This window comes from Lactuca saligna, chromosome 9 (assembly GCF_052625555.1).
Source record: "Lactuca saligna cultivar CGN05327 chromosome 9, ASM5262555v1, whole genome shotgun sequence".
Classification (NCBI taxonomy): Eukaryota; Viridiplantae; Streptophyta; class Magnoliopsida; order Asterales; family Asteraceae; genus Lactuca; species Lactuca saligna.
In genome coordinates this window covers 10,703,616-10,729,383 of record NC_136425.1, presented here as the reverse complement: position 1 = coordinate 10,729,383, position 25,768 = coordinate 10,703,616, and the positions used below count along the sequence as shown (strand labels likewise).

Sequence of the window (25,768 nt, the reverse complement as noted above, 5' to 3'; positions counted from 1 at the left end):
CGACCGATGAATTCAAATGAGAAAGCCAGGTCAAAAGCCGATATATTTTCCAAAAAAATTGCACATGGTTGCGTATTCGACCCAAACTTTCTTGACCTTTTCTATAATTTACTGGATATGATCTATCTTCTCACCGATGCATAAAGTGATTGTAAATAATGCAATAAGTTTTGGACGACTTAAAATTGAGCGTTTTGACCAAAGATGCTTTATAAGGTAATATATATATATATATATATATATATATATATATATATATATATATATATATATATATATATATATATATATTCAAATCTGTATGCAATGTGTAAACTGCAATGCTATAATAGGTTGCTATTATTTGTCAATGTTCTTTAAAGTAAACCACTATAATGGAAAAAAAGTATGTTGCTAATATTGACAATTTTATTTAAAGTACACTACCGTAATGGAAAAAAAATGCAACACTATAATTAGGAAATACAATATGCAATGTTATTTAGCACAATAGAGAAAACATCATAATATAATCATTTAAAATACAATGTTATTTAAAGTAAACCACTACAATAGAAAAGAAAAACATAATATAATCGTTAAAAATAAAATGCTATTATTGAAAAAAAATCCAAAATATAATGTTGTGAATAACAAAAATATTAAAAAGTACAACGCTCAACTAGAAAAGAAAACAATACTTAAAGTACAATGATATTATAGAAAACTTAAAACAAAATCAAATATCCAAAATAATAAAAATATACAAAAGTAAGATGTTATAAATAACAAAAAAAAATTTCAAATTCTGTTCATTTGCGTATCTTCTTTGTACTATGCAATAATTTTTTTTCTTTCTAAATTCTATTTGTTATTGAGTATTCTTTACAATCATTATGAGCTTAGAAATACCAACCCATAATTGATTTAGAAATTAATTTTGGATTGTCCCTCTTCTGTGACTTTTTTTTGAGTATTTTACTCATCTAAGATGTAAACATGTATTACATGATTGTTTGTTTAAGATAGAATTTGGTTGTCATTTTCTCTTTGCTCCTCGGGTATATATATATATATATATATATATATATACACACACACACACACACACACACACATACATACACACACATACTTGGGAGCTAAGAGGAAATGTTGTTGGATTTTTCTTGAACATACAATCATGTAATGCACGTTTGCACGTTCACATATGAGATAAGTTATTCAAAAAGTAGGTTTAGAAGCCTACGCTTGTGAGTATCCTATCCGTTTCCGAATTGTTGTTCCTATTTTGGGGAACTTTTTGATCATTTACTTTATGAATACTCTATGATTTATGTTTTCCGTTGAGTAAACCCTAAACCATAAATTATGTTTCAGCTGCATCATGTCTATTGATAAAATTTGGACTGCTAATCCACATTGCAACTATCCAGAGTTCGAACAAAGACTCAAATATTTAATCAAGATGTCCAAGTCACATGTTGATAGTAACAGTAAAATCAGATGTGTGTGTGTGTGTGAAAAATGTGATAATTGTTACTTGAAGATACCAACAGCCGTGAAATCTTGTATATTTGTAAATGGTATTAATAATTCGTACAAAATGTGGAACTATCATGGGTAACCTTTAATTACCCCGATTGTAGATGTCGTAGCGCCATGTAGTGAAATGGCTGATGTTATTGACAATATGATGTGGGAGTCGAGAGAAAATGATACCAACCTCGATGAAGGGACCTTGAATATAGAGGGTATCGGTATGGATGATGATTTTGTATAGTTAGAAGAAGTGCAAATTGATTTGTATCATGGTTGCACTTTTTCTTCCCTTGATTTTTTAGCAAAGTAAATGCTTATCAAGGTGAACAACAAATGGACTTACAATTAATTTGATCCGGGATATTGACTTTCTAGATAAGGGGAACTAGCTCACTAGCGAAGTCCTTGAGTTGTTGCAATCAACATTTTCCAAAGAAAACAAGGTTCTCCGTTTTATTAAAGTAAATTTTGTAGATGTCGTAGAGCCAAGTAATGAAATGGCTGATGTTATCAACAATATAATGTGGGAGTCGAGAGAAAATGATACCAACCTTGATGAAGGGACCTGGAATATAGGGGGTAGCAGTGTGGATGATGATTTTGTATAGTTGTTAGAAGAAGTGCAAACTAATTTGTATCTTGGTTGCACTTTTTCTTCCCTTGATTCTTTTAGCAAAGTAAATGCTTATCAAGGTGAAAAACAATTGGACTGACAATTCATTTGATCAAGTCCTTAAGTTGTTGCAATCAACATTTCCTTAAGACAACAAGGTTCTCCTTTCACATTATCTAGCCAAAATAAAAGTGAGGAAGATTGGTATGGGGTACAAGTTACTAAATTTGTGAAAAAACGATTGTTGTCTTCTTTGAAAAGAACACGAGTCATTGCAGATTTGTCCCATAATTTACTTAGCTAACTTTTTTGTTTTTATAGACAAAGATTGATTTGGATCGGGTTTCCCTGGGTCCAGAGAGTGCTAGACTATCAGAGAGTTTTGATGCAACTTTAAGAAAACATTTTGGAGATCGTAAAGCTAATGCAAAAAAAGAATATATTTTTTTTGACAGTCGGAGGGTATGAGAATATCCCAAGAGCATTAGCCACCTCCTGGAATATATGGATAATGATAATGGGAAGAAAGAAGTTGAGTATTTCCAAAAAGATGAACACAAAAGTTCTTCAAAAAGAAACAAAAAAGTCCGTAAACTGCAACAATACGCAAACCGTGAGATCATAAAGCTAATGCAAAAGAATATTTTTTTTGACAATCCGAGGGTATGAGAATATCCCAAGAGCATTAGCCACCTCCCGGAATATATGGATAATGATAATGGGAAGAAAGAAGTTGAGTATTTCCAAAAAGATGAACACAAAAGTTCTTCAAAAAGAAACAAAAAAGTCCGTGAACTGCAACAATACGCAAACCGTGGGGGATGAGCTCGTATAGCAGTACTTTCTACAAAAAAATGTATGATATATGTAATTGTTTATTTAAAGTATAATCTAATTTTTAACGTCAAACAGAACCTGAAGAGAGTTGAAATGTTTCACGCTGCTCATACCGATAAGAAGGGTGTGATAACGAACAACAATACCTAAGTATTTAATTATAATTTTATCATATAATTAGGCTTTTATTTGTACTTAATTATTAATTATTTTTGGGAAACACATAACTAGTTAGTGTACGAGTTCTTAGAACAAACTCAAGGGTTAAATGGAATAAGAGATCTAAGACACACCGAAGAAAATGTTTGTTTTGAGAAAATATTAGGTTCTCGGCATGGTCATATTAGAAGAATTGGATGAAATCCTTCTACCATTCCGCCAATTACACATCCATCACAGCCACTACCATAATCACTACCATGGTAAGTAAAACATGACTATTTAATTTCAAAGTCATATATATATATATATATATATATATATATATATATATATATATATATATATATATATATATATAACTCTAAATATTGTGTAAATGTATGACCAATTCTGATCTAATCACCATTTAGGGGTAGTTATTCTACTTTTCATACCTTATATTAATAACTATTAAAACGATTTATTGAGATTTAGTCAATCCCATTAATTTAGGGACAAGTTTGGCACTTACCACTAATTTATGATCATCTTCGTGTTCATCTCTCACCCACCCTCCCTCTCTCTCTCTCTCTCTCTCTCTCTCTCTCTCTCTCATCTTTATCGATGGTAGCAGAAGAAAATGTCTCACTTTTCTTTTCAATCCTTAAGAACTGTGAGTCATACTATTAAATCTTTAGGTAATTTAATTTTTCTAATAGGCATTTGAATTGTCTCGTTATGTTTAATGGATGCAGGTCTTGATAGCGCTTTTTGAGATGAGGAAAACGAACCCTAAAGTTATTTCAATCAGGTTATCTTCTCATATATCCCTATGCAAACACAATATCGTCTTCATTTGCTTTTTAAATGCTCCATTAGACACTAATTCAGGTTGCAATTCACACGGTCTTTATGATTTCTCGTCTGATGCATTCATGCCCCCATCGTAATCGATTCTATAATTTATCTAATTATCAGATTTTTGAAACATTGTTGACGATTTCGCATCCACACATATTCTCGCCTCCAATCACCAACAATAATTTCTAAATCAATTGGAGTCTTGGAACAATTCTCTCATTCTCCAAGGAATAAGGTATGTAAATCGTTTGTTTGTTTCAAATTTTATAATCTTTATCTGATTATATGATTTTGGTATGTATATTTACCTCTTTGGTTTGACATTTTAATTGCGTTGGATTGAAATAATTTATATTTGTGAACTGACCAGGTTGTTTTTTTGTTGCTTTCAAATATATTTCTAAAATTAGATTGTTTTCTTTTGATACTTAAAGAATAACTAGTGGCTACGGTGGTTGTTTTTAGTAGTTGATTGTGATGGTTGCTTACAAAATCGTTTGTGATATTCTAGATTTTTTGGTAAAATTCGTTGGATACTTCTCTGTGACTTGAGATTTATATGATTTGTATGATAGTATCAAAGAATGAATTGAATGGTTTGTTTTGCGGGAATGAAAGATAAAATTGTTTGTTTTGTGTGATATAATGGAGTCGATGATTCTTAAATGGATATGGTGAATTTTTTGATATGGTTCATGATGTTATGTTTCAGATTACGGCAAGAATCAATGATTTCACATGGAGTGTGGAATGGACATGAGTATTGGTCGTCGATCTACCAAAAAGAAAGCTCTGTTTATGATCATATGTTCTTATTCTTCAAATGATGGCGCAATAATGTTATTCTTCAAGAATATGTCTTACTTCTTCTATTCTTATAGATTCCTATTTTTGTTTAAAAAATGTTTGTATTCTTAAAGAATAGATCAGAATATGTAACATTATTTTAAATAAATTTAATTTAAGAATCAGATTGTGTAATGCTCATATTCTAATAGGATGTTACGTGTTTTGTGAAAATTTACCAATAATTCTTATGAGAATTCCATTTCTCTCATATTGTAATTGATTAAAAAACTCGGAAAAAGAATCAAAATTGATTGAAAGTTCTCACTTATTCTCACATAATATGTATTTTTACAAAAGGGTAAACATAATTTTATTGGATATGTATTCTCAAAGAATACATCTTCCCCATTTTTAAAGAATATACATTCTTCAAGACTCATCTATACCTAATTTTAAATAATGTATTATCATATAAACATAAATCTAATTTTCTTCTAAGAATGATTATAGTAACCGGTTGTTTATAATTTTGATGATCATATAGTGATTTTTTGATAACTAATTTATTTTTCAAAAACATTAATTTAGATATTTAATTGTTTGATTTTTTTATTAGTTAGTTTGAATTAGTTGACTAAAATATAAGTAATTTTACTTTCTCTCTCTTAATCAAATATCATAATTGCTTGTATAATTAATTAACGATAATTATATTATATATGTTATCTTATGTTAATATCGTGTACCCTACGATCACAACCCTTTCATTATTTTAATCTAATGGACAAAATTTGATCATATATTCACACAATATTTGTCATTCACATTTGATCCTAACCTTATATATATATATATATATATATATATATATATATATATATATATATATATATATATATATATATATATATATATATATATATATATATATATATATATATATATATATATATAGGAAAAGTGAATATATCCTTAAGGGTATATAAACTTAGGTACCCAAACTCACCATAATACGTTATTTTGTTTGATATATTTATTATAATGTTGTTCAACTTCAATCCTTAACTTGATTTAATTTCAAGATTTTCAAAATTTCATTATTATCTTCCTCTTACATCACATCTTTTTGACGAACATCAATTACGCTATATATATTATAATTGAAAATGAAAATTATGTAAGAAGAAAATAAATGTGAAATTTTTAAAAATCTTTGAATGAAATCAAGTTAGAAGTTGAATTATAAGAGCATTAGACAATTACAATGTATATAAATGATACAAAACGACGTAATATGATGAGTTTGGGTACCTAAACTTATATACCCTTAAGGGTATATTCACTTTTCCCATATATATATATATATATATATATATATATATATATATATATATATATATATATATTAATAAATGCATGTTGAGTTGGTAATTTTGGTTTATAATGATTATTTGGTAAAAACTTTAGTAATTGGTTTATGTGTCCCAAGTGCAAGAAATAACAATGCACTTTGGTATCAATAAACACATGTTGATTTCGTAATTCTATTTATGCAAGAAATAACAATGCACTTTGGTATCAATAAACACATGTTGATTTGGTAATTCTATTTATGTCCCAAGTGTAAGAAGTAGAAATGTACTTTGATAGTTGTTGTTTATGTTGATAGTTTAACTTATAAATTTATATATTTTGTTATTTATTATGTAGTTGGAAAAATCTTCATACATTGCTTATTGACCCAACATGTAGGGAGGAACTTTATGTATTTTTTCTTTCGGGGAAACCACCAAGTGATGATCAGGGAGGAAACAAGGGGAGTGAAAATGATGGTTCGTGAGATTAATTGTGTTTTGTTAGACTTGTTATGACATAACTTTATAATACTTTTTTTTTGTTTATTTTGTATTTGTATGAAATTATAACACTTTGGTACTTAATTGGATGTCGTGATGTAATTTTTTTTTTTTTTCTGCATTTAATGTTTTGTTTTTTTGACTTTAATGTCGTTACGTATCGGTTATAAGTGGCGACAATTATTTTTAGCGACGACATTTTGATCAATAGCGACGAGGGTCGTCAAATGTGATTCTCGTTATGATACAATATAGGATATTTAGAATATATGTGAGTACACTTTCTCATTATTCAATCGGCAAATATATAAAGTTGATTAGAAAGTTGAATCCTTGCCCATTTCAAAAACATAAATACCAAAACCAGGATATATCAAATACAGTACTTATGTATTAATACCGTCTAATCTAATAATATACACCTAAATTTTAACATCTTTGTAGATCCAATCTAGAGTACTTCCAAATATTTGTTATCGTTTGTATGGGGGATGTATGTACACTACTAGAAAAAGGTTAATAGAGTACGGTTGAAATTGTGAATATAATACGTACATAGAGGGCGTATTAGTAGAGGGGTGTATTAGATTACATGCATAATAGAGTACGGCTATTTGACCGTATTATATTATCCTATCTAGTTTACAACCATCGCATGCATACAATCATCTAATACGCCATATATACACATCTAATACACCAATAAACAACCGTACTTGATGTCTCACATCTAATACACCAATTCCATTCCAATTCCACTCCAAACAGTCAATTCCAGTCCATGGATGCTCTGGAACACATGGATCACCATTCCAACTGAAACAAACTTTTCAATTTCTGCAAAGCTACTATATGATTACCATGGATCAATCTCTACAAAATACAAACCTACTATATGATTCCATTCCAACCATAAGAAGTGGGACATCACTGATCATGTTTTCATTTTCAGTAATAGAAAAAAAATTACAATGAACTTAGTTCATTAAACAGAAAATTTTTTGTTAATGTCACATCTCTAACCTCTCTTTCCCCTTTGTCACCTCTAACCTCTCTTTCCCCTTTGTGGTTGATTCATTGTATGCCTACAAAAATTAACAATAAAACTTACGATTCAAAATCTCAAATAACTTTTAATGAAGAAAACTCAAATTATAAGACCTTGGCCATTAACAACTTCATCTATAGCAATGCAAGGGTGAAAACTTCTCCAGAACATAAAAAATATGAGCAAATACAACATGAAATACAACTTGTGTACCTTACAAAAAGGCTTCACTTTATCACCAAAAGTTCTCATCCATGTTTTAACACGTTCCTCCAATTCCTCACTAGAAAATGGTTTTTTGTCCTTCCAAATGTTCTACAAACAAATTAAGATAAAAAATTTGTTATTTAACAAAGGTGAGCCTTTATTACAATAAACAAAAATGAAAAAAAATATATATATCTAACAATATACTTACTTTCGGAAATCCATGTTGTCGAAAAAGTACAAACTCATGCATCCAGTTCATAACGTAGTAACCACACTCCCAATCGGACAATTGTTGATTACACTAAAACAATTATATACGTATGAGAGTTTTCTTTTCCGATATATATATATATATATATATATATATATATATATATATATATATATATATATATATATATATATATATATATATATATATATTAGTTAGTAAGATTAATTACCTTGGGGAAAATCCAAGTCATTGGACACAAACATGATTTGTTGGTTTTTGTTTTTTTAAACCTTGTAACAGCCCTAAAACAAAAATAAACAACAATGATTTGTTAAAATTTATAAAAAGATATATCATTTCGAATACTAAAATAATAAATTTCTTACTTATTCACATGTTCAACTATTGTGTAGTCTTTCAATGTCTTTGTCTGTCTTGCAGAATCCAAAATGTAGCTTTTATATTGATGAGGACAAATCACTATCAACATCCAATGTCTCCTAATAAAGATTAAACAAATTAAACATAAACAACTTTTGATTAAAAATATCATAACAGTAAAGACATTTAGAATATCATACCTTTCCCAATATGGTACAAGAAAAAATTGTTTTTCCTCATGAAAATTCATCATATCAACAAGATCATTGATGACATGATCTGTTTCACCCCTATCATCGTATTCACATCTCGTAAACGTGATACATTGTGGGTTTATAAAACCACATTTGTTATCCATTCTTGATACAAGCATGAGTGAATGTAGCATTCTGAAAACACAATATATATTATAATGGTAAAATAATATGAAACATTAATATCATAAATGTTAAAGTACTTACATTTGATACCAGAGAATACAACTAATATCAAGTTGTTCTTTGTTCAACATCTCCATAATGGCCACTGAGCTAATCACGGTTTCAACACTCGCAGAGTTGAAGATCCCGGGTTCAGACACAATAGGAAACGACTCCGGAATGTTGTGGCTCTTAAACAGTTTCTTTGGCATCATGGGTTCTTGCATCGTTTTGTATAACTTTTCCTTTTGTACCTACATTAAGAAACCAAACAATTATCATGAAAATTGTATTGCTATGAAACTAATAACAATGAGAGAGAGAGAGAGAGAGAGAGAGAGAGAGACGTAGGTTTGTGCCATATACCCTATTTTCTGCTTCATCCCCCATCATCTCTTTAGATGCTTCCAGTTTCCTTCTTTTCTTTCTAGGAAGATTTTTCTGCCACCAAAAAATAGTAAAAAATACAGTATATTTCTGTGGGCTAAATGCTAAAAATAGCATCCAACTTTCATATATTTTCATTGTAACTTTTTATCTTATTAAGGCATATTAATATATAATATCTTTCAAAGAAATCAAAAGAAGAAAATTATGCACCTCGTACTCTTGCTTTTTCTTTGCTTTCTTCTTATGCTCTTTAGCTTCTTCAACATTCACGTTTTCTTTCTCTTTTTCCTAAAGTCCAAATTAAAAGATTATATTTTAATATATGTAGTTTTTTTTTATGGCAAATTAACTATAAATGAAAACAATACCTTTCCAAAATTGTAAGTTAGAGTGACTACCTGGTCATGAAGAATAGGAGCAGCTTGGGTCGACATTGATAATGGTTCAATGAGAGGTCTTTTATCTTTCTGCATAATTGAAATCGAGTTTAGTAAATAGTCAATGATGCATGTGATTAGATATTAATGTACCTTAATAAGAGTAATTGAATCTCTAGGCCATTGAATAAAACTATGAAGTGTCTGCCCTAGATTATATACACCTTCAATTGGCGAGATTGGAAGAAGGAAAGAATGATGATCTCCATAGATAATATCGACTGATACCCTCAAATGCCCTGCTTCTAGAGGAACCGAATGAATTACACCATCTCCGAAAGGGAAGACGGTTCCTTTGGCTAATGATGGGCGTATTGTGCCATATGGTAGCATCAACTCGCAGTCGGTGGCTTCCTACAAACAAATATACAATTTTTTAATGCAAAGTTATATTATCAAACATGCAAACAAATATATATGTTAGAAAAAATAGATACCGTTATCTTATGCAAATCATCCAACAATGTCGTGGATGTCTTCGATCCAACACTTGTCGTCTTCACCCGAGAAAAATTTGTGTCTTCCGCCATATCAATTGTCTTATCTTGCTTCAACGCAGCAACCACTATCGGTACTAATTGTTCCGACATCTCAGTCATTAACCTATCTTTGATCTTGTCATAAAAGTTGCTATTCAACATCCTCGTCTCTAGCTTTTCTTGCATCTGTTCAACATCGGGTAACTCATGTTCTTTCTTTTTTCTTTTATAAATCATTGATTGCTTTAATCCGATATTATGACCAACTGCCCTCGTGCGACCGGAATGTTCCCGTCCTAGTACCTCCGCCAGTAGATCAGATCGAGGTCCAAGCTCCAACACTCCTTGAGATAACAAAATATCTTTTTGGATCTATAAAAATGCAAACAATACAACTGTAAGAGCATTTTATTTAATAAAGAACTTTCAAAGGCCACTATCTTACAATCTTATCTGCTAGAGGTTCGGTCTCTGGCGTTATAACCAACTGCCCCGATGCATTGCGTTTTCTCCTGGCATAGAGAAAATTCCTTGCCCGCTTGCTTGATATATTGTGACCTTTTATTGTTACACCAGATGTTGCCTCTTCATCCCATTTGCTTTCATTACCACGATACCCGCTTGGGCCCAACCGAGGATGGTTCTTGTTTTTATTTGCTGCCTCCCTTCCTTTTCTTCTTAATTCCTTTACAAATGAATTGTCCAATTAGAAATAGTAAAACACAACAATATTATAAACTCAAACAGACCTCAAATTCTTCCGTGGATTTTAGAACAATAAACTTTTTCCACATTGCTTTGTCAAGGTACGGGTATTCTTTTACTGGATTGACACCTTTTTCCCACAACTTAAGAAGCGCCGACTTGTAGGCCTTCCATTGCGTGTTGCAATCTCTAAGTACTTGTGCTTTATGATTATCATCTCGTATATGCCAATAATTCTGCTTTTTTAAATAAAAAATGAAGATAACAATTATTAGGTAAATGATATGATACAACTTGTATGATAGAAGATAATAACATGGCAGGAAATTGTGATTGCTACTATTAAATGATATCAAAAGTGTGTTGAAATGAGTTTTACCTTTATGTTCAACCACAATTGATCCTTGTCACATTGATCCACTAAATCCCAACTATCTATAAGGATAGAAATCATCTTCCTCGTAGTCACTCCACGATAACCGGTGAACTTAAAGCGGTTAGGTCCAATAGCTCTACCGAATTGATCAAACTCAACTGTTAAATTTGATAGATATTCTTTGGAATGATCTCTGATCAATGTCACACTTCTCTTTTTCTTTTCTTTACGGTCCATTGTATGCCTACAAAAGCATAAACACTCGTATAATTAATTCTAAGAGTCTCAAACACCAAAAAAAAAAACAAAAATTTTATATAAAATTGAAGATGCCCAAGGTAAGTTTATGCTCTTTTCAAAACAAATTCAATGCTTTATGTACTCTTGATTCATATATTAACTCAAATAATGATTGTTAATATGTATACCTTGCTTCAAGATGTTTTGTTTTGGGTTTATCAACACTTCTTTTTCTAGTTTTTCTTTCTACCATACGGATCCTCCTGCTCTTGGTTGTTTGCACTAGTACCTCATCCATATGTAATGGTAAATTTCCAATGTATAACCTCAGACCTGTTGATAAAAAAATGAGCATAAAAATGATCATAGAAAATGATGAGGGTAAAGATATGTTAAAGATTATGACTTAATCCAACTAATGAGAAGATGATGAAATAATAATCGATACCCCACAGCTAAAGGCAATTGAAGTGAAATTGAAGGAGATTGGAATAGTCTCTGAATCTTTTGGTCCTGTACAGAAAATTTCAAAAGGATCAATGTGATTGAAGATTACACAAATAAAAAATCGGTTACTTTGTAGTTTTCATTCCATTCTAAATGCATATTTCTACTCAATAGTGCAAAGGTGGCAACTCAGGGGAGAAGAAACTCTCTCTTCATTTCTGATGATTAGTATGTAAATTGCCTCATATTCTTAAAATCGACTTTATTTATTAAAATTATGACATGGAATTTTATAAAACATTTTAGTAATTCAGCTGTGTTGACTTGTTTTCGAGCCAAATGTACTCATTTAACTGTTATATTGACCTAATATTTCTTTTATTCTTTAATTTCAAGCTTTTGCAGATGTTAAATCAAGTTACAAAAGGATGAATGCACTCCCTAAAGTACCCTTATACACCTGCCCAAGTGAATTTTGACAAATATTACCTGAGGAAAACATCAACCAAATCCCCATTTTCTTTTAATCTACCCTTATACACCTGCCCAAGTGAGGCTGCTGCTATTGGAGAAGTGGTGAGCTCTGAATAGATGTTTGGTGAAAGTGTATGATGAGATTATTTTGATGAAGGCAAAGGGATTTGTAGCAAATTCTTTCTATAGCGGTTTAACTGCTACTGAGTTTTTCTATAAGAAAGAATATCATTTGCTGCTTTACAAAACCCTATAAACGACATCGTTTGCTGCTTTACAATTAAAACCCCAATTTTGGGGAAAAAACAAAACAAACACCGTGTTTAGGTGTGTGCTGTCATAAAAATCAGAAGTGATGAGGGAGGAGCTGAGACGAGGAGATGGAAGTGGATCGAAGTAGGAAACACAATTTGAGGTTATTTGGTTGAAAGAAATTGAGATGCAGAGGGCATATCAAGCGTACATGGGTTGTCAATCCCACTGTGCTGTTGTGTAGTCAAGGGAACACAACTAAGAGGAGGGTAGTCGCCAATAGCGGCATCATTGAGAGGGAAACGACGACGCAAGCGATGCCGCCCAGCTGGAAATCGCCGGAAAAGGTTTTGTGATGATATCTTATTATGACATTCGACATGCACGAATTGCAATGAGGGAGCTTCAGAATAAGCCTCTGAGAAGAAGAAAGCTAGACATTCATTTTTCTATCCCTAAGGTTTGTTTTTTTGTAATTGTGGCATAAATGTAATATTATTGTTGTTATTTACTTATTTGTATTTGTTTTTGATATACATACAGGATAACCCATCAGAAAAAGATATTAACCAAGGGACTCTTGTTGTTTTCAACTTGGATTCATCAATTTCCAGTGATGATCTTCGTCACATATTTTCAGCTTATGGGGAAGTCAAAGAGGTGATATTTGTCATTTGACTTTCTTTTCCAAAGACTTCAATTACTTTCTTCAGTTCTGTGAATACATTTTGACTTTTTTTAAGAAGATTAGGGAAACACCAAACAAGAGACACCATAAGTTTATTGAATTTTACGATGTTAGAGCTGTTGAGGTGGCATTGAAAGCTCTAAACGGGAGTGAAATTGCTGGCAAAAGGATAAAACTTGAACACAGCAGGCCTGGTGGTGCTCGTAGAAGGTATATATATATATATATATATATATATATATATATATATATATATATATATATATATATATATATATATATATATATATATATATATATATATATATATATATATATATATATATAAGTGGAGGGACTTCAACAGTTAAAAAGGAATTTACGAGGGACTAAAGTTGCCAATTCACATTTATGTAGCATGATGCAACAACTGAGTCAAGAACTGGAACAAGATGAAGCTCGAGCTTTATGGCACCATGTTGGTTCACCTGTCATCAACTCTCCACCTGGTTAGTAATTTAAAAACTTATTACTTTTTATCGTTAACACCTTTTTTTGTTTTTATTAATTTTGTTTTTGCAAAATGCCACCTGGCAGGAAGTTGGTCATCAGGTTTTGGAACCCTTAGCCCTGTGAACACCACCCCTTTACATGGGCTTGCATCCATACTTCCACCACATATATCAAACCCCATGAAAATTTCACCAATTGGAAAAGATCAACAATCAAGTTCAAGATCTTTCCCTGATCATCATAACACATCATCATCTTTTCTTGATTCCAAATTTGACCCTTCTTCTAGTATTGGTACCCTGTCTGGCCCTGAGTTTCTGTGGGGTAGTCCAACTACTTATTCTGACCACCAAAGTAATTCTTGGCGGGCATCTCCGGTGGGCCCGTTTAGTCCTAGTCAGCATGGTACATTCCTGGGACCACCACATCATCATGTAGGCTCTGCGCCACCTGGCATACCTCTTGACAGGTCAGAGAGATCATTCATGTATAACGGAAGCTAGATGGGTTCTTTTGGTAAAGGACAGATGTTGTTTGGTAATGGTACTTCATATCAAGGAAGTTGGACATTTTACCATGATTATTGTATTTTAAGGAATTATCATACAAAGATTTTTATTGCTAATGTTTAGCTATTTTGTTTGTCTTAATGAATGGGTTCCATGTGGATATAAGTTTCTCCAGTAATTTACATATGAAGGTTACAATTTTCTCAAAACCTCATTGATTTTTTTGCAGGTCATCGTTATGGTAGATAATCTATGGTTCAGTTAAAGAGGAAGGGTAAAAGGGGAAAACAGTCCTTACCAATGACCAATAGGGGCAACAGAGGTAATTTGGGGACTACTATGAAACTCAAGGCAGGAAGGGTAAAAAGGGAAAACAGTCATTGTTGGGTTTAATGTTCATCACTCTTGTTTGGTAGATTTATAAGTTTATTGTTATTAGTTGTAATTAGTTGCAAGGATTTGGTAACTTTCTATATGGTGCTGTCATATTTTTGGCATTTTTTGTTCCGGTTTGTAATATGTACATTCCCAACCATTAGTTGGGTTTTTTTTTTTTTTTTTTTTTTTTTTTTTTTTTTTTTTTTTTTTAAATAACATTCTTATTTCAAATCTCAAAAAGAATATGTTGATTAGTAGAAGTAGTTTACTGTTGCATTATACCTATTAACAACATTATACTTGAATCAATTTTCTTTTTAACAAAATAATACTTTCAACAATAGGATTATACTTTCATGTTGTACACATAATAGCATCGTACTTTCAGTTTTTACACATAATATCCACGTACTTTCATTTTTTACACATAATACCCCCGTACTTCCCTTTTTTACACGTAATAACATCGTACTTTCAGTTTTTATACATAATACCCCCTACTTTCATTTTTTACACATAATTGCATCGTAATTTCAGTTTTTACACGTAATACCCCCATACTTTTGTTTTCTACACATAATAGCATCGTACTTTCATTTTTTACACACAATACCCCCGTACTTCTATTTTTTACAAATAATACCCCCGTACTTTCTTTTTTACACATAATAGTAGTAACCATTCAACATTTTCATTCCAGAATAAAATGAAGATAAACTTGTGTAAGTCATGACATAAGTTGGATCATCTGGTGGTGATAGCAGCTGTGTACATTGATGGATAACAGTTGCTTCTGCCTGTAAAATTACAAAAATACCCTTACTACTATCTAAAGTTGTAAACACATCAATGATTCATATAGCCAAACAGAAAGTAACCTGTTTCCATATGATCCATATAGCCAAACACATCAATGTGGAGTTAAGAACATAGAATTGTTCTTAACTACAACTATCATTGTTATTGTCCTTCAGTGTCGTGTCCGTCTGTGTTGCTGCAAACAAAAATGTATTAAATACATACATAATACTATCCTCATATGTTTCAGATTTACATTCAAATTATATTTTTTATTTTTAGATTGAACAGAGGGGTTTATTACCTTTCTTCAACATATGCTCCTTCGTTATGGTCCAATCTTAAGTAAGCAGCGTCATTAATATCGACATTCATAGATGGAATACCAATAGAAAATGGAGGTAGGTCGTCAAACTGGTTATATTCTTCCTCGTCCACGACATTTTCAACTCCGAGTATACGTCGTTTACCATGAAGAACAATGTGCCATCTCGTGTCCATTGGGTCCTCAACAAAGAATACTTGGTTAGCTTGCTTAGCTAGAATAAATGGTTCAGATACATAACCGTTTGTAGAAAGATTAACAAGTGTGAAACCGTCTTCATCAACTTTAACACCTCTTCTATTGTCAACCCACTTACACTTGAACACGGGTACTACAACCGAGGAATCATAGTTCAATTCCCAAATTTCTTGAATGACACCATAATACGAGTCTTTGGCTATACGTGACCTTCCCTCATGATTTGCACTAGAGTATTCGGTCGACATGGCTATTAGCGTCACTCCACTATTTTGTAGTGTGCTCTTTCTATCTTGGTTTTGGGTATAAAATGTATACCCATTAATGTCATAGCTTTGATATGTTGACACAGCATTTTGCGGACCATACCCCAACACCTGCACTAATCTATCAACATCTTTTGTCCTTAAGCTTACTTTCACCTTATCTTTCAACCATTGTGGAAATTTTTTAATATGCTCGTTAGCTAACCATTTTTCGGTCCTCCTACTATTTCTTGATCGTAACATTTCCATGTGTTCCTTTGCATAAGGAGCAACAGATGTCATGTGTTGCAGGACTGTAAAGTGTGCCATGTGGAATTCGTCTCGATCAGGAATTACCACTTTCGATCCAATTATACCAACTCCTTGAAGTCTACCTTCATGATGTGATTGCGGTATTCCAATAGTGTTGACTCCTTTGAGATAGTTTGTACAAAACTCAATCACTTCCTCTGCAGCATATCCTCTAACAATACTGCCTTCTGGTCGATGTCGGTTCCTTACATATCCTTTTAAGACACACATATATCTCTCGAAAGGGTACATGTATCGCAGAAACACCGGACCACAAGCCTTTATTTCTCTTACAATATGGGATACAAGGTGAACCATGACATCAAAAAATGAAGGTGGAAAGTACATTTCAAGTTCACAGAGAGTGAGGATAATATCATGTTGCCATGAGTCCAAAACTTCAGGATCAATCACTTTCGAATGAATCATGTTGAAGAACAAGCAAAGCTTTGTTATTGTATGTCGGACATGGTCCAGAAGTATTCCACGAATTGCAATAGGAATCACATGTGTGATTAGAACATGATAATCATGTGACTTCATACCAATCAATTTCAAGTCTTTCATTGACACCAACTTCTTGATGTTTGCAGAATAGCCAGATGGCACCTTGATACCATGTAGGCATTTACAAAACTTTGTTTTCTCATCTTTAGACAATGTATAGAAAGCTGGTGGTAGATATGTACGTCTTCCTTCTTTCTTAATAGGAGCAAGCTCTGGACGAATTCCCATTGCAACCATGTCATCTCGAACACTAAGCCCATCCTTTGATTTTTTTGGAATGTTCAACAACAAGCTTGTTAAGCTTTCAGAAACATTTGTCGTAATATGCATGGGATCAAGACAATGTCGGACTTCCAACGTTTTCCAGTATGGTAATTCCCAAAAAATAGACCTTTTCTTCCAATTGGTCGGCTGATTGTTTTTACTGCGTTTTCCAAAAACAATCTTTAAATTTTGAACTTGGGAAAATGTCATTTTTCCATCCATTGGGAGATTCATATCTTCATCCTCGGTTTTACCGTCAAACAAGTTTCCCTGGGTACGATACAAATGATTCTTTGGAAGTGATCGTCGATGTCCCATGTATACATTTTTTTTACAGTTTTTCAACCACATCGACCGTGTGTCCTTTTGACAAACTGGACACGCCTTCTTTCCTTTTGTACTATATCCGGACAAATTTGCGTAAGCTGGAAAATCACTTATAGTACAATAAATCATTGCATGTAGCTGGAAATACTCTTTCTTGAATGCATCATAGACTTCAACTCCCGAGTTCCATAATTCTTTCATGTCGTTAATTAATGGTGCCAAAAACACATCAATATCGTTACCGAGTTGTTTCGGACCTTGAATTAGCAATGACATCATGATGTATTTCCGTTTCATACATAACCACGGTGGAAGATTGTATATGCAAAGAAGAACCGGCCATGTGCTGTGACTACTTCTCATGTGTTTGAACGGATTAATTCCATCTGCACTAAGTCCAAATCGGAGATTTCTAATCTCATTACCAAATTCTTCAAATTCATGATCAATGTTCTTCCATTGCGGAGCATCAGCCACGTGTCTCATCTTTCCATCTCTTTTACGCTTCTCAGCATGCCAACGTAATAATTCTGCATCTTTGGCATTTGCAAACAATCGTTTCAGTCTTGGTACAATGGGCAAATACCATAATAACTTGGCAGGGGGGCCATTCTTTGTCACATCACTATTATATTCTGTTTGTTTCTTCCACAAATAACGCGACCTTCCACATGTAATACATTCATGTAGATTTGCATGCTCATTTCTATACAACATACAATCATTTGGACATACATGTATTCTTTCGATTTCCAAATCCATTGCACACATTATTTTTTTCGCTTGGTATAGTGAAACAGGCAACTCATTACTTTCAGGGAGCATTTCATGTATAACCCCTAACAGTTCTGTGAAACTTTTATCACTCCAACCATTATTTGCTTTTAGGTTAAACAATTTCAGGACAGCAGAAAGCTTGGAAAATTTCATGCAGCCGTCATACAACGGTTTTTCAACGTCTTCAAACAATTGTTGAAATTTTTCATAATCTCTATCAGGCACATTATCTTCAATATCATGTAACATGTCATCTAGGTTATCATGGATGTCATCTTCTGAATCATCTATATCATCGTAACTAGATTCAACATCAATTGTGTTATGATCAATCAATAACTCGCCATGTTGTGACCAACACGTATATCCATTCATAAATCCTTCACATATCACATGTTCTTCTATTATATCCAAATCATAGACCTTTTTACAATTTCGGCACATTTTACAAGGACACCAAATGTAAGATTCTCCTTTATGCACCCGATGATCCTCAGCAACTTTAAGAAATTTCTTGACGTTATGTAAATATTCACTGCTAGCCCGTGGTAGTCCATACATCCAAGTTTCACGATACATCTGTGTGAAATAATACCACAAAAAGAATGGATTAGAGTCATCCCACAAAATAATAACAATGTATTTTCTTGTATTTACAAATAATAGTATAATGCTTATATTGATAGTGAAATGTAAGTGCATTGCTATTATAGGTACAAAATTATCACACAACCTTCCACAACACAGCTCATTACTTTTTATATCAACTTTGTTACAATTTTTGTGACCTGAATCAGACAAATATATCATGTTTTACCAAAAATGTTGATCATTAATAAACCTGTTTCAAGGATAATTTGGTCAAGATAAAAGATTTAACCACCAATTTTATCATTTTTTACAAATCAAAAATATTCTATTAAATAGTTGATTACATTTGAATTGATACAATTATTAGAAGAATATGATAAAAATGAAAGAATAACCATTGTTTATGAGGTACAGAGGGAATCTGTATCCTTTTAGTTGATGCAAACTCAAATGCTTACAGTAAACAAAAAATCAACAATTAACCACCAATTTTATCATTTCTTGAAAGATTTTAGCCAACATTTCAAGATTATTAAGCAGGTATACATATTATGTTTGCACTATATATGTGTGTATTATGGAACTTAATCTAATATTTCGACAGACTTGATGAAATAGGGAATGTGGTCTCTGTGAGTAAGAAGTTGATATATTGAAATTGATTGGTATGAACTTAGTACTCAAGGACTATTAAGGACTTGATGAAATAGGGAATGTGTTTGCATTTTAAGTTTTCAAAATAGAGGTTCTACCATTTGATTTTGCGTCTCCATCAAAGCCAAAACGCTTCCTTGTCTTTCGTGTGAACAATTGTAGTTCCTTTGTATTTGTATTTTTCTCTTGTTTTTCTGTTGCAAAAACATAAATCAAATCTCTTACCTTTAAATTTGAACCGCTACCTGTGTTTGTCTATTGAAAAAACAGAAATCAAAGCTCTTACCCTTTAAATTTGAACCGTAGGTCCGGTGGTGGGATTTTCAGGTTGGTTGAATTATTGGAGGTGCCAGGCGAGGCGAGGCGAGGTGAGGCGAGGCGATGATGATGGTGTTGCGACAGGGGAGATGGAGATGAAGGACCGATTAGTGTGGGAGGAGGAAGTATGTGAGGAGGAGGAGGCGTATTCAATTTAGGTATTAGCCGTATTCAATTTATGTATTAGTCGTACTTAATCAAAATGGGGGCGTATTTTTTTAGTTATCTGATTTTGTTTCTAGTACATCTCATTGACCGTATTAGATGCTGCAATTAACCGTATTAGATGTGCAATTGTGTGTATTATATTTATTTATTCTTTATAGTACGGGTTTTTTTACAACCGTATTAGATGGGGGTGTACTCTATTACCAATTTTCCAGTAGTGGTAGTTGTGAAGTGTAACATCCGGATTTTTACCAGGTATAATGTAAGTTTAATTGTGTTGTTTTGTAAGAGGGACTCGGCGAGTCAGGGCTCAGACTCGCCGAGTAGGGACGCGGGTTTGAGCGAAGGTGCGCGCTTGGACTCGGCGAGTCCAGGGCATGGACTCGGCGAGTCTGCGCTGTGTTAAGAAACCCTAAATCCCCGGGTTTGTGGCCTATTTAAGGGGCCTTATGGCCGTCATTTGCGCTCATCCAACCCCCAGAGTGTGTCCCTAGAGTTCTTGAGCGTTTGGTGAAGGATTGAGAGCAAATCTTGACCTTGTGAGTGTTGTTTAGCAAGAAGAAGGAGGCTCTAGGCAAAAGGAGGCAAAGGAGGTTGCCATTTCGTGGATTTGGAGCTTGGATCATCACCTTAGAGGTAATATTTCGGACCATTTCCTGTTTGGTGAACTTGATGCAAGTTAGGGTTAAATATGATCATTTATGGGGTGATTTGGTGCCCTTTTTGTTCCCTCTTTGAGTGAGACCATGGATCTGGATCCATAGAGGTCCAGGGGGCCTCACTCATCAAGCTTTATGGGTAAAAATGGAGTCCTTGGCCTTGTGTTGAAGTAATAGAGTCAAAATCATCAGTTGTGATCATGTAGAGGTTATTCATGCATCAAGACTGGGACTTTACGTGCTAAGTAAGCATGGGGGGACTGGATCTATGGATTAGTGGACTGGATCTGGCCTTTAGAGCAAGATTGAGTTAGTGCATGGCATGGACTCGCCGAGTCCGAAGAACAGACTCGGCGAGTAGCTTGAATGTTACACGACCACTCAGCGAGTGGCCTCGCCGAGTTGGGATGAGCGAACCCAGTGGGTCAAGGGGGAGTCAGGATGGACAGGTGGACCGAGTCAAACCGGACTCGCCGAGTCGTTCTGGAGACTCGGCGAGTTGAGTCGTGGTGGCCCCACAACTCGTGCCAGGTGAAGCTCGTCGAGTTGGGAAGGGATGCTCGACGTGTCAAGAGAGAGTTTCAGGGAAATTGGTGATTTCGCTCAGACTCGCCGAGTCGCTATAGTGCACTCGCCGAGTCCGGTCAAGTTGACCGTTGACCAGCGTTGACCTAGATTGTCCTGTTATGGTATGGTTAACCCTAGTTGGGAAAGTGTTAATTAGAGATATATTGTGCTATAGGGGGGACTTCAGCTCGGCAGATCGAGTGTTTAGCAATTTCAGGGTTACGGTTTACCGAGACACACGAGGTGAGTCTTCTCACTATACTTTACCTTGAGTAGGTAACCAGAGTTATGTGATAGAATATTTGTATGCGATGTATGTTATGTGTTGTACTGCATTACTTTTATGTGTTTGATGCTGTGCATGTTTACAGAGCTAGAACCGGAAGGTTCACAGAGTTAGAACCTGAGGGTTCACAGAGTTGGGTGCACGGACCCACAGAGTTATAGCCTCGAGTGGCTAATATGTGTTACATGTAGTATTTTGGGAAACTCACTAAGCCTTGTGCTTACAGTGTTGATGTTATTGTTTCAGGTACTAGTGACGACCGTGGGAAGGCGCCGGCTTGATCCGTACACACACGTTTGGAGCTTGACATTTTGATCTTGGGATTTTGCAATGTATTGTTGAACAATTTAAAAGGAGTTGTTTTTATGAATATTGATGGAACTATGTTTTTATAAAATCGGAAATTTTGTTTGAAAAATTGAGTGTTACATGAAGTGTCTTTAATTAGGAAGGACGTGACATCGAGGACTAAGAACATATGCGATAGGACATCATGATTTTGCCTCTATCCTATCATTATTTACACGTTTAAAACATGAAATGGATGATTTAGCCATATAATACTTTATTGCAGAACAAGATAATTAAAAGTTCCAAGAAATCATATGAACGAGGTCTAAAATAATAAATTATCAAATTAAGAGTAACAAATTAGTAACAAACCAAATAGGACAGCTAATAGAACGTGAATTAAACTGTGCACCGTGTATGAAATAAGCACTTCGACCCTAACAATGTAAGCATAAGGTTAGGGAATAAAAACAAATGTTAATCCATATATATGGTCACAAACAAACTTCATAATCAAGCTTTGGAGATTTAAATTGAAACAAAGCTTGGCTATTGAATAATGATCATCTGTTGTTTTGTAAAAAATCTATACCATATAAACTCTTTCAATTAAAGCTCTTCCGTTTTTTTTTTTTTTTTTTTTTTTTTTTTTTTTTTTTTTACTGAAAGTGAATATCAAACTAGATGAATAACAAGAGATTAAAATCATTTAGGTCTTGTGTGTTATTTAATTTAGCATAAGACATTAGACATGACAAGTGATTCAATTGAAAATGATGTTAGTAGGTCCACTCAAAAAGATGGAAGGACAAATCCTCACGCTAGATCTCCTATCTCCGAAAAAGTAGTGAATAACCTTCATTACCAACAACAAAAGTACTCATAAAAGTTAAATTGTTCACTCTCATATGGTCACTTAATTCAACTTGATAAAAACATCTCCCATCCAATTCCATCATAAAACAATGTGGCCTTAAACCTTCATGTATACCCGGGGTTGATGTGGCAAGGACCACTAACCATGACTATCCCGATGTTTAGTGGTGGGTAGTGATTATGGTGAATTGTTGTCATACCACGGATCACCACTTCCAATTAAAAAGAGAGGGATATAATGGTTATCTCTCTAACTTTTTCTATCCCTCTACAATAATATATATATATATATATATATATATATATATATATATATATATATATATATATATATATATATATATATATATATTATTTAAAAAATAAAAAAAATAAGAGAGATATAATGATGGTTATCTCATTGGTTTAGAAGTTTAATGTGGTGATAAAGGGACATCACCAGTATAATGGTTAGTGCTCACCAGTATAATAGTTAGTGGTAGGTATAGGGAATCGCCTTGGAATCAAGCTAATAGATTCATATTTGTCGGTGTTCAAATTGTGATGACGTCGTCGACTATTCCTAAATTTCTGTATCCATCTAGAATGTCATTCACTATAAATATTAAGTGCTGGTTATGCTTCCAAAGTAAGAAAACAAAAATACAAAACCATATCAACATGGAAGCTTTTACTCAATTGTTACCCGTTCTAGGGCTTTTGCTTTTACTTCTACTATGTCTTTACAAAAGAAGCATAAGAAACAACACAAATTACTAAGGATTAAAGAACAAAAAAGTAAATAACATAGATGTTTCACCAAATTGTCTTTCACCAAGAAAGGGGTTGTTTTCACCAAGAAAACGAGGTTGTTACAAGGACGGTCACCAAGACATTTACCTTAGGGTTTCACACTAATGTTGAATATATACTAATCTCTACAAGTATATCCCTTGAATGAAGGGATTGTATCTAATCTATACTAAGAACCGATCTTCATCACAAAGATATCGAATCGGCTATCTATTTTATATTTATATGTATCATTACCTAATATACAAAAGATTACATAGATTAACTATCTTCATGCTGGTGTTGATAGACTTGATATGCTGACGCTGATAGTGATGTCGACGCTGACGCTAACAAATAGCGTGTAATGTGTTGTTAAGACCTTCCTAAGATTAATATCTGTGAGTTGGACGTTTAATCTTTAGGTATTAAGAGCTTAAAAATGTGGTTTTGGACACCAGAGGTTTACGCATTGCGTAACCTCTATGTACGTGGGGCGTAACGAGTTTTGCCCGTGATCTTTTATGTCAACAACTTTCTATTATATTTATCACACACAAACCATTTTCAATCATACCACAATTTAAACATTTGCATTCAAAAAATGATTCCAAACAACCCTCAATTTACCCGTTGTAGTAAATCGTGTGTAAATGTTCGTCCGTTGGAGTCGTCCATTTACCAACCACAAATTGATTCATCTCTTATTTTGCCCTACCAACCTCAACAATTTTACTACCAGCAAATATCACAACAATATTACACGATGTAACCTTTTAGCCCAACCGTGCTTCAAAAAAATTCTCGTTTGGAAACGATCTCGAGATGGTTTTGGTCGCTAGAGTGGACATCATGAAAAAATATAACAAATAGTGTTTAGTGTTTTTATTTAAAAATTTGTCGTTTTTATGTAGTTTTTTTTATTTGTCGTTTTCAGGTATGTAATAGTTTTAATAAATTAATGAAGTGTTTTCTTTTTATTAATTTTATTAAATTACATTTTATTCAATTGATAAAAAGAAAATTAAAAAATTAAATGTTTGGCATAAGACGGATTAGTTTTGTAGGATGAGGGAAAAATAAATAAATGAAACGATGATATATGAGTGTAAAAATATGTTACTTGTGGTATAACATTCTGATCCAGAGTATTTTCAAAGGGTTTTCTATAAATACCCATCTTTTTTTTTTTTTTTTCCAATTCCATCCCTCTTGATTTATTATTTTTTTTGTTGTTTTTTTTTGTTTTTTTTTCCTATTTTGTTTTTTTTTGTTATTATTATTATTATTATTATAATTATTGTTATTATTATTATTATTATTATTATTATTATTATTATCATTTTAATTTTAATATTATTATTATTATAAATTTCGAACAAAATTTTATAATTCAGACGACGTTATAAAATTCGAATGATTATATAAAATCGGTTTTGAATAATTTTTTATTTTACATTTTAATATTATTATTTTTATTATATATATTTATATATATATATATATATATATATATATATATATATATATATATATATATATATATATATATATATATTAAAGTTCTCAACAAAAGAAATAGTAAACTTATTATTTTTTTGGCAAAATTGGTCCCTGCACTTTGCTCCTTAGTTTTTATATATTTTGATATTTTTGGTCTTTGCAATCAATATTTTTACATATTTAATATTTAAAGTTTGGTAACAAAACTTTAACAGTTTGACAACTTTGATTCATTTTCAAAAATTTACTAATTCCTACCATTTTTAATTCTTTAGCCGTTTTGACACTTCTGATTCTTGCAGTCAAAAGTTTTACATTTTTTTCATAAAAACATGAAAAAAAACGTTTTGGGGCAAAGCCCAGAATTTTCATTCTTGCACTTTCTATGTTTGTCATATTTATCGATTCGGAAACAATATTGAAAGCTTTTAGCCCCGCGTAGCGGGGGTAACCTTTTTAGTTATTATTATTATTATAAATTTCGAACAACATTTTATAAATCGGATAACATTATAAATTTGAACGACTATATAAAATCGGTTTTTAATTCTTTTTTATTATATATTTTATAAAT

General features: G+C 32.6%; 3 protein-coding genes and 1 long non-coding RNA gene across 4 annotated transcripts; 2 read left to right on the top strand and 2 right to left on the bottom strand.

The window, feature by feature from the left end:
• Positions 1 to 3,644: 3,644 nt before the first annotated feature.
• Positions 3,645 to 4,960, top strand: LOC145017546 (uncharacterized). The gene is made up of 4 exons (XR_013666563.1): positions 3,645 to 3,785; positions 3,868 to 3,923; positions 4,091 to 4,208; positions 4,686 to 4,960. It is a non-coding gene; the product is annotated as an uncharacterized LOC145017546 (long non-coding RNA).
• Positions 4,961 to 7,342: 2,382 nt separating this feature from the next.
• On the bottom strand, positions 7,343 to 13,118 carry LOC145015747 (uncharacterized). The gene is made up of 18 exons (XM_078974221.1): positions 12,454 to 13,118; positions 11,966 to 12,030; positions 11,706 to 11,850; positions 11,281 to 11,521; positions 10,946 to 11,137; positions 10,642 to 10,881; positions 10,155 to 10,568; positions 9,811 to 10,071; positions 9,679 to 9,747; positions 9,491 to 9,568; positions 9,257 to 9,331; positions 8,933 to 9,144; positions 8,672 to 8,860; positions 8,477 to 8,590; positions 8,320 to 8,392; positions 8,085 to 8,177; positions 7,880 to 7,981; positions 7,343 to 7,703 (listed from the first exon to the last, which is right to left on the bottom strand). The coding sequence occupies exons 3-18, from the start codon at positions 11,813 to 11,815 to the stop codon at positions 7,629 to 7,631; spliced, it is 2,538 nt and encodes an 845-aa protein (XP_078830347.1). The 5' UTR covers positions 11,816 to 11,850; positions 11,966 to 12,030; positions 12,454 to 13,118; the 3' UTR covers positions 7,343 to 7,628.
• Positions 12,902 to 14,895, top strand: LOC145015983 (protein MEI2-like 2). Its single transcript, XM_078974436.1, has 7 exons — positions 12,902 to 12,905; positions 12,987 to 13,150; positions 13,234 to 13,350; positions 13,437 to 13,588; positions 13,775 to 13,866; positions 13,955 to 14,407; positions 14,609 to 14,895. Exons 1-6 carry the CDS (start codon positions 12,902 to 12,904, stop codon positions 14,371 to 14,373), a joined length of 948 nt encoding a protein of 315 aa, XP_078830562.1. The 3' UTR covers positions 14,374 to 14,407; positions 14,609 to 14,895.
• Positions 14,896 to 15,717: 822 nt separating this feature from the next.
• LOC145015982 (uncharacterized) lies at positions 15,718 to 19,089 on the bottom strand. Its single transcript, XM_078974435.1, has 2 exons — positions 15,860 to 19,089; positions 15,718 to 15,751 (listed from the first exon to the last, which is right to left on the bottom strand). Exons 1-2 carry the CDS (start codon positions 19,087 to 19,089, stop codon positions 15,718 to 15,720), a joined length of 3,264 nt encoding a protein of 1,087 aa, XP_078830561.1.
• Positions 19,090 to 25,768: the final 6,679 nt, after the last annotated feature.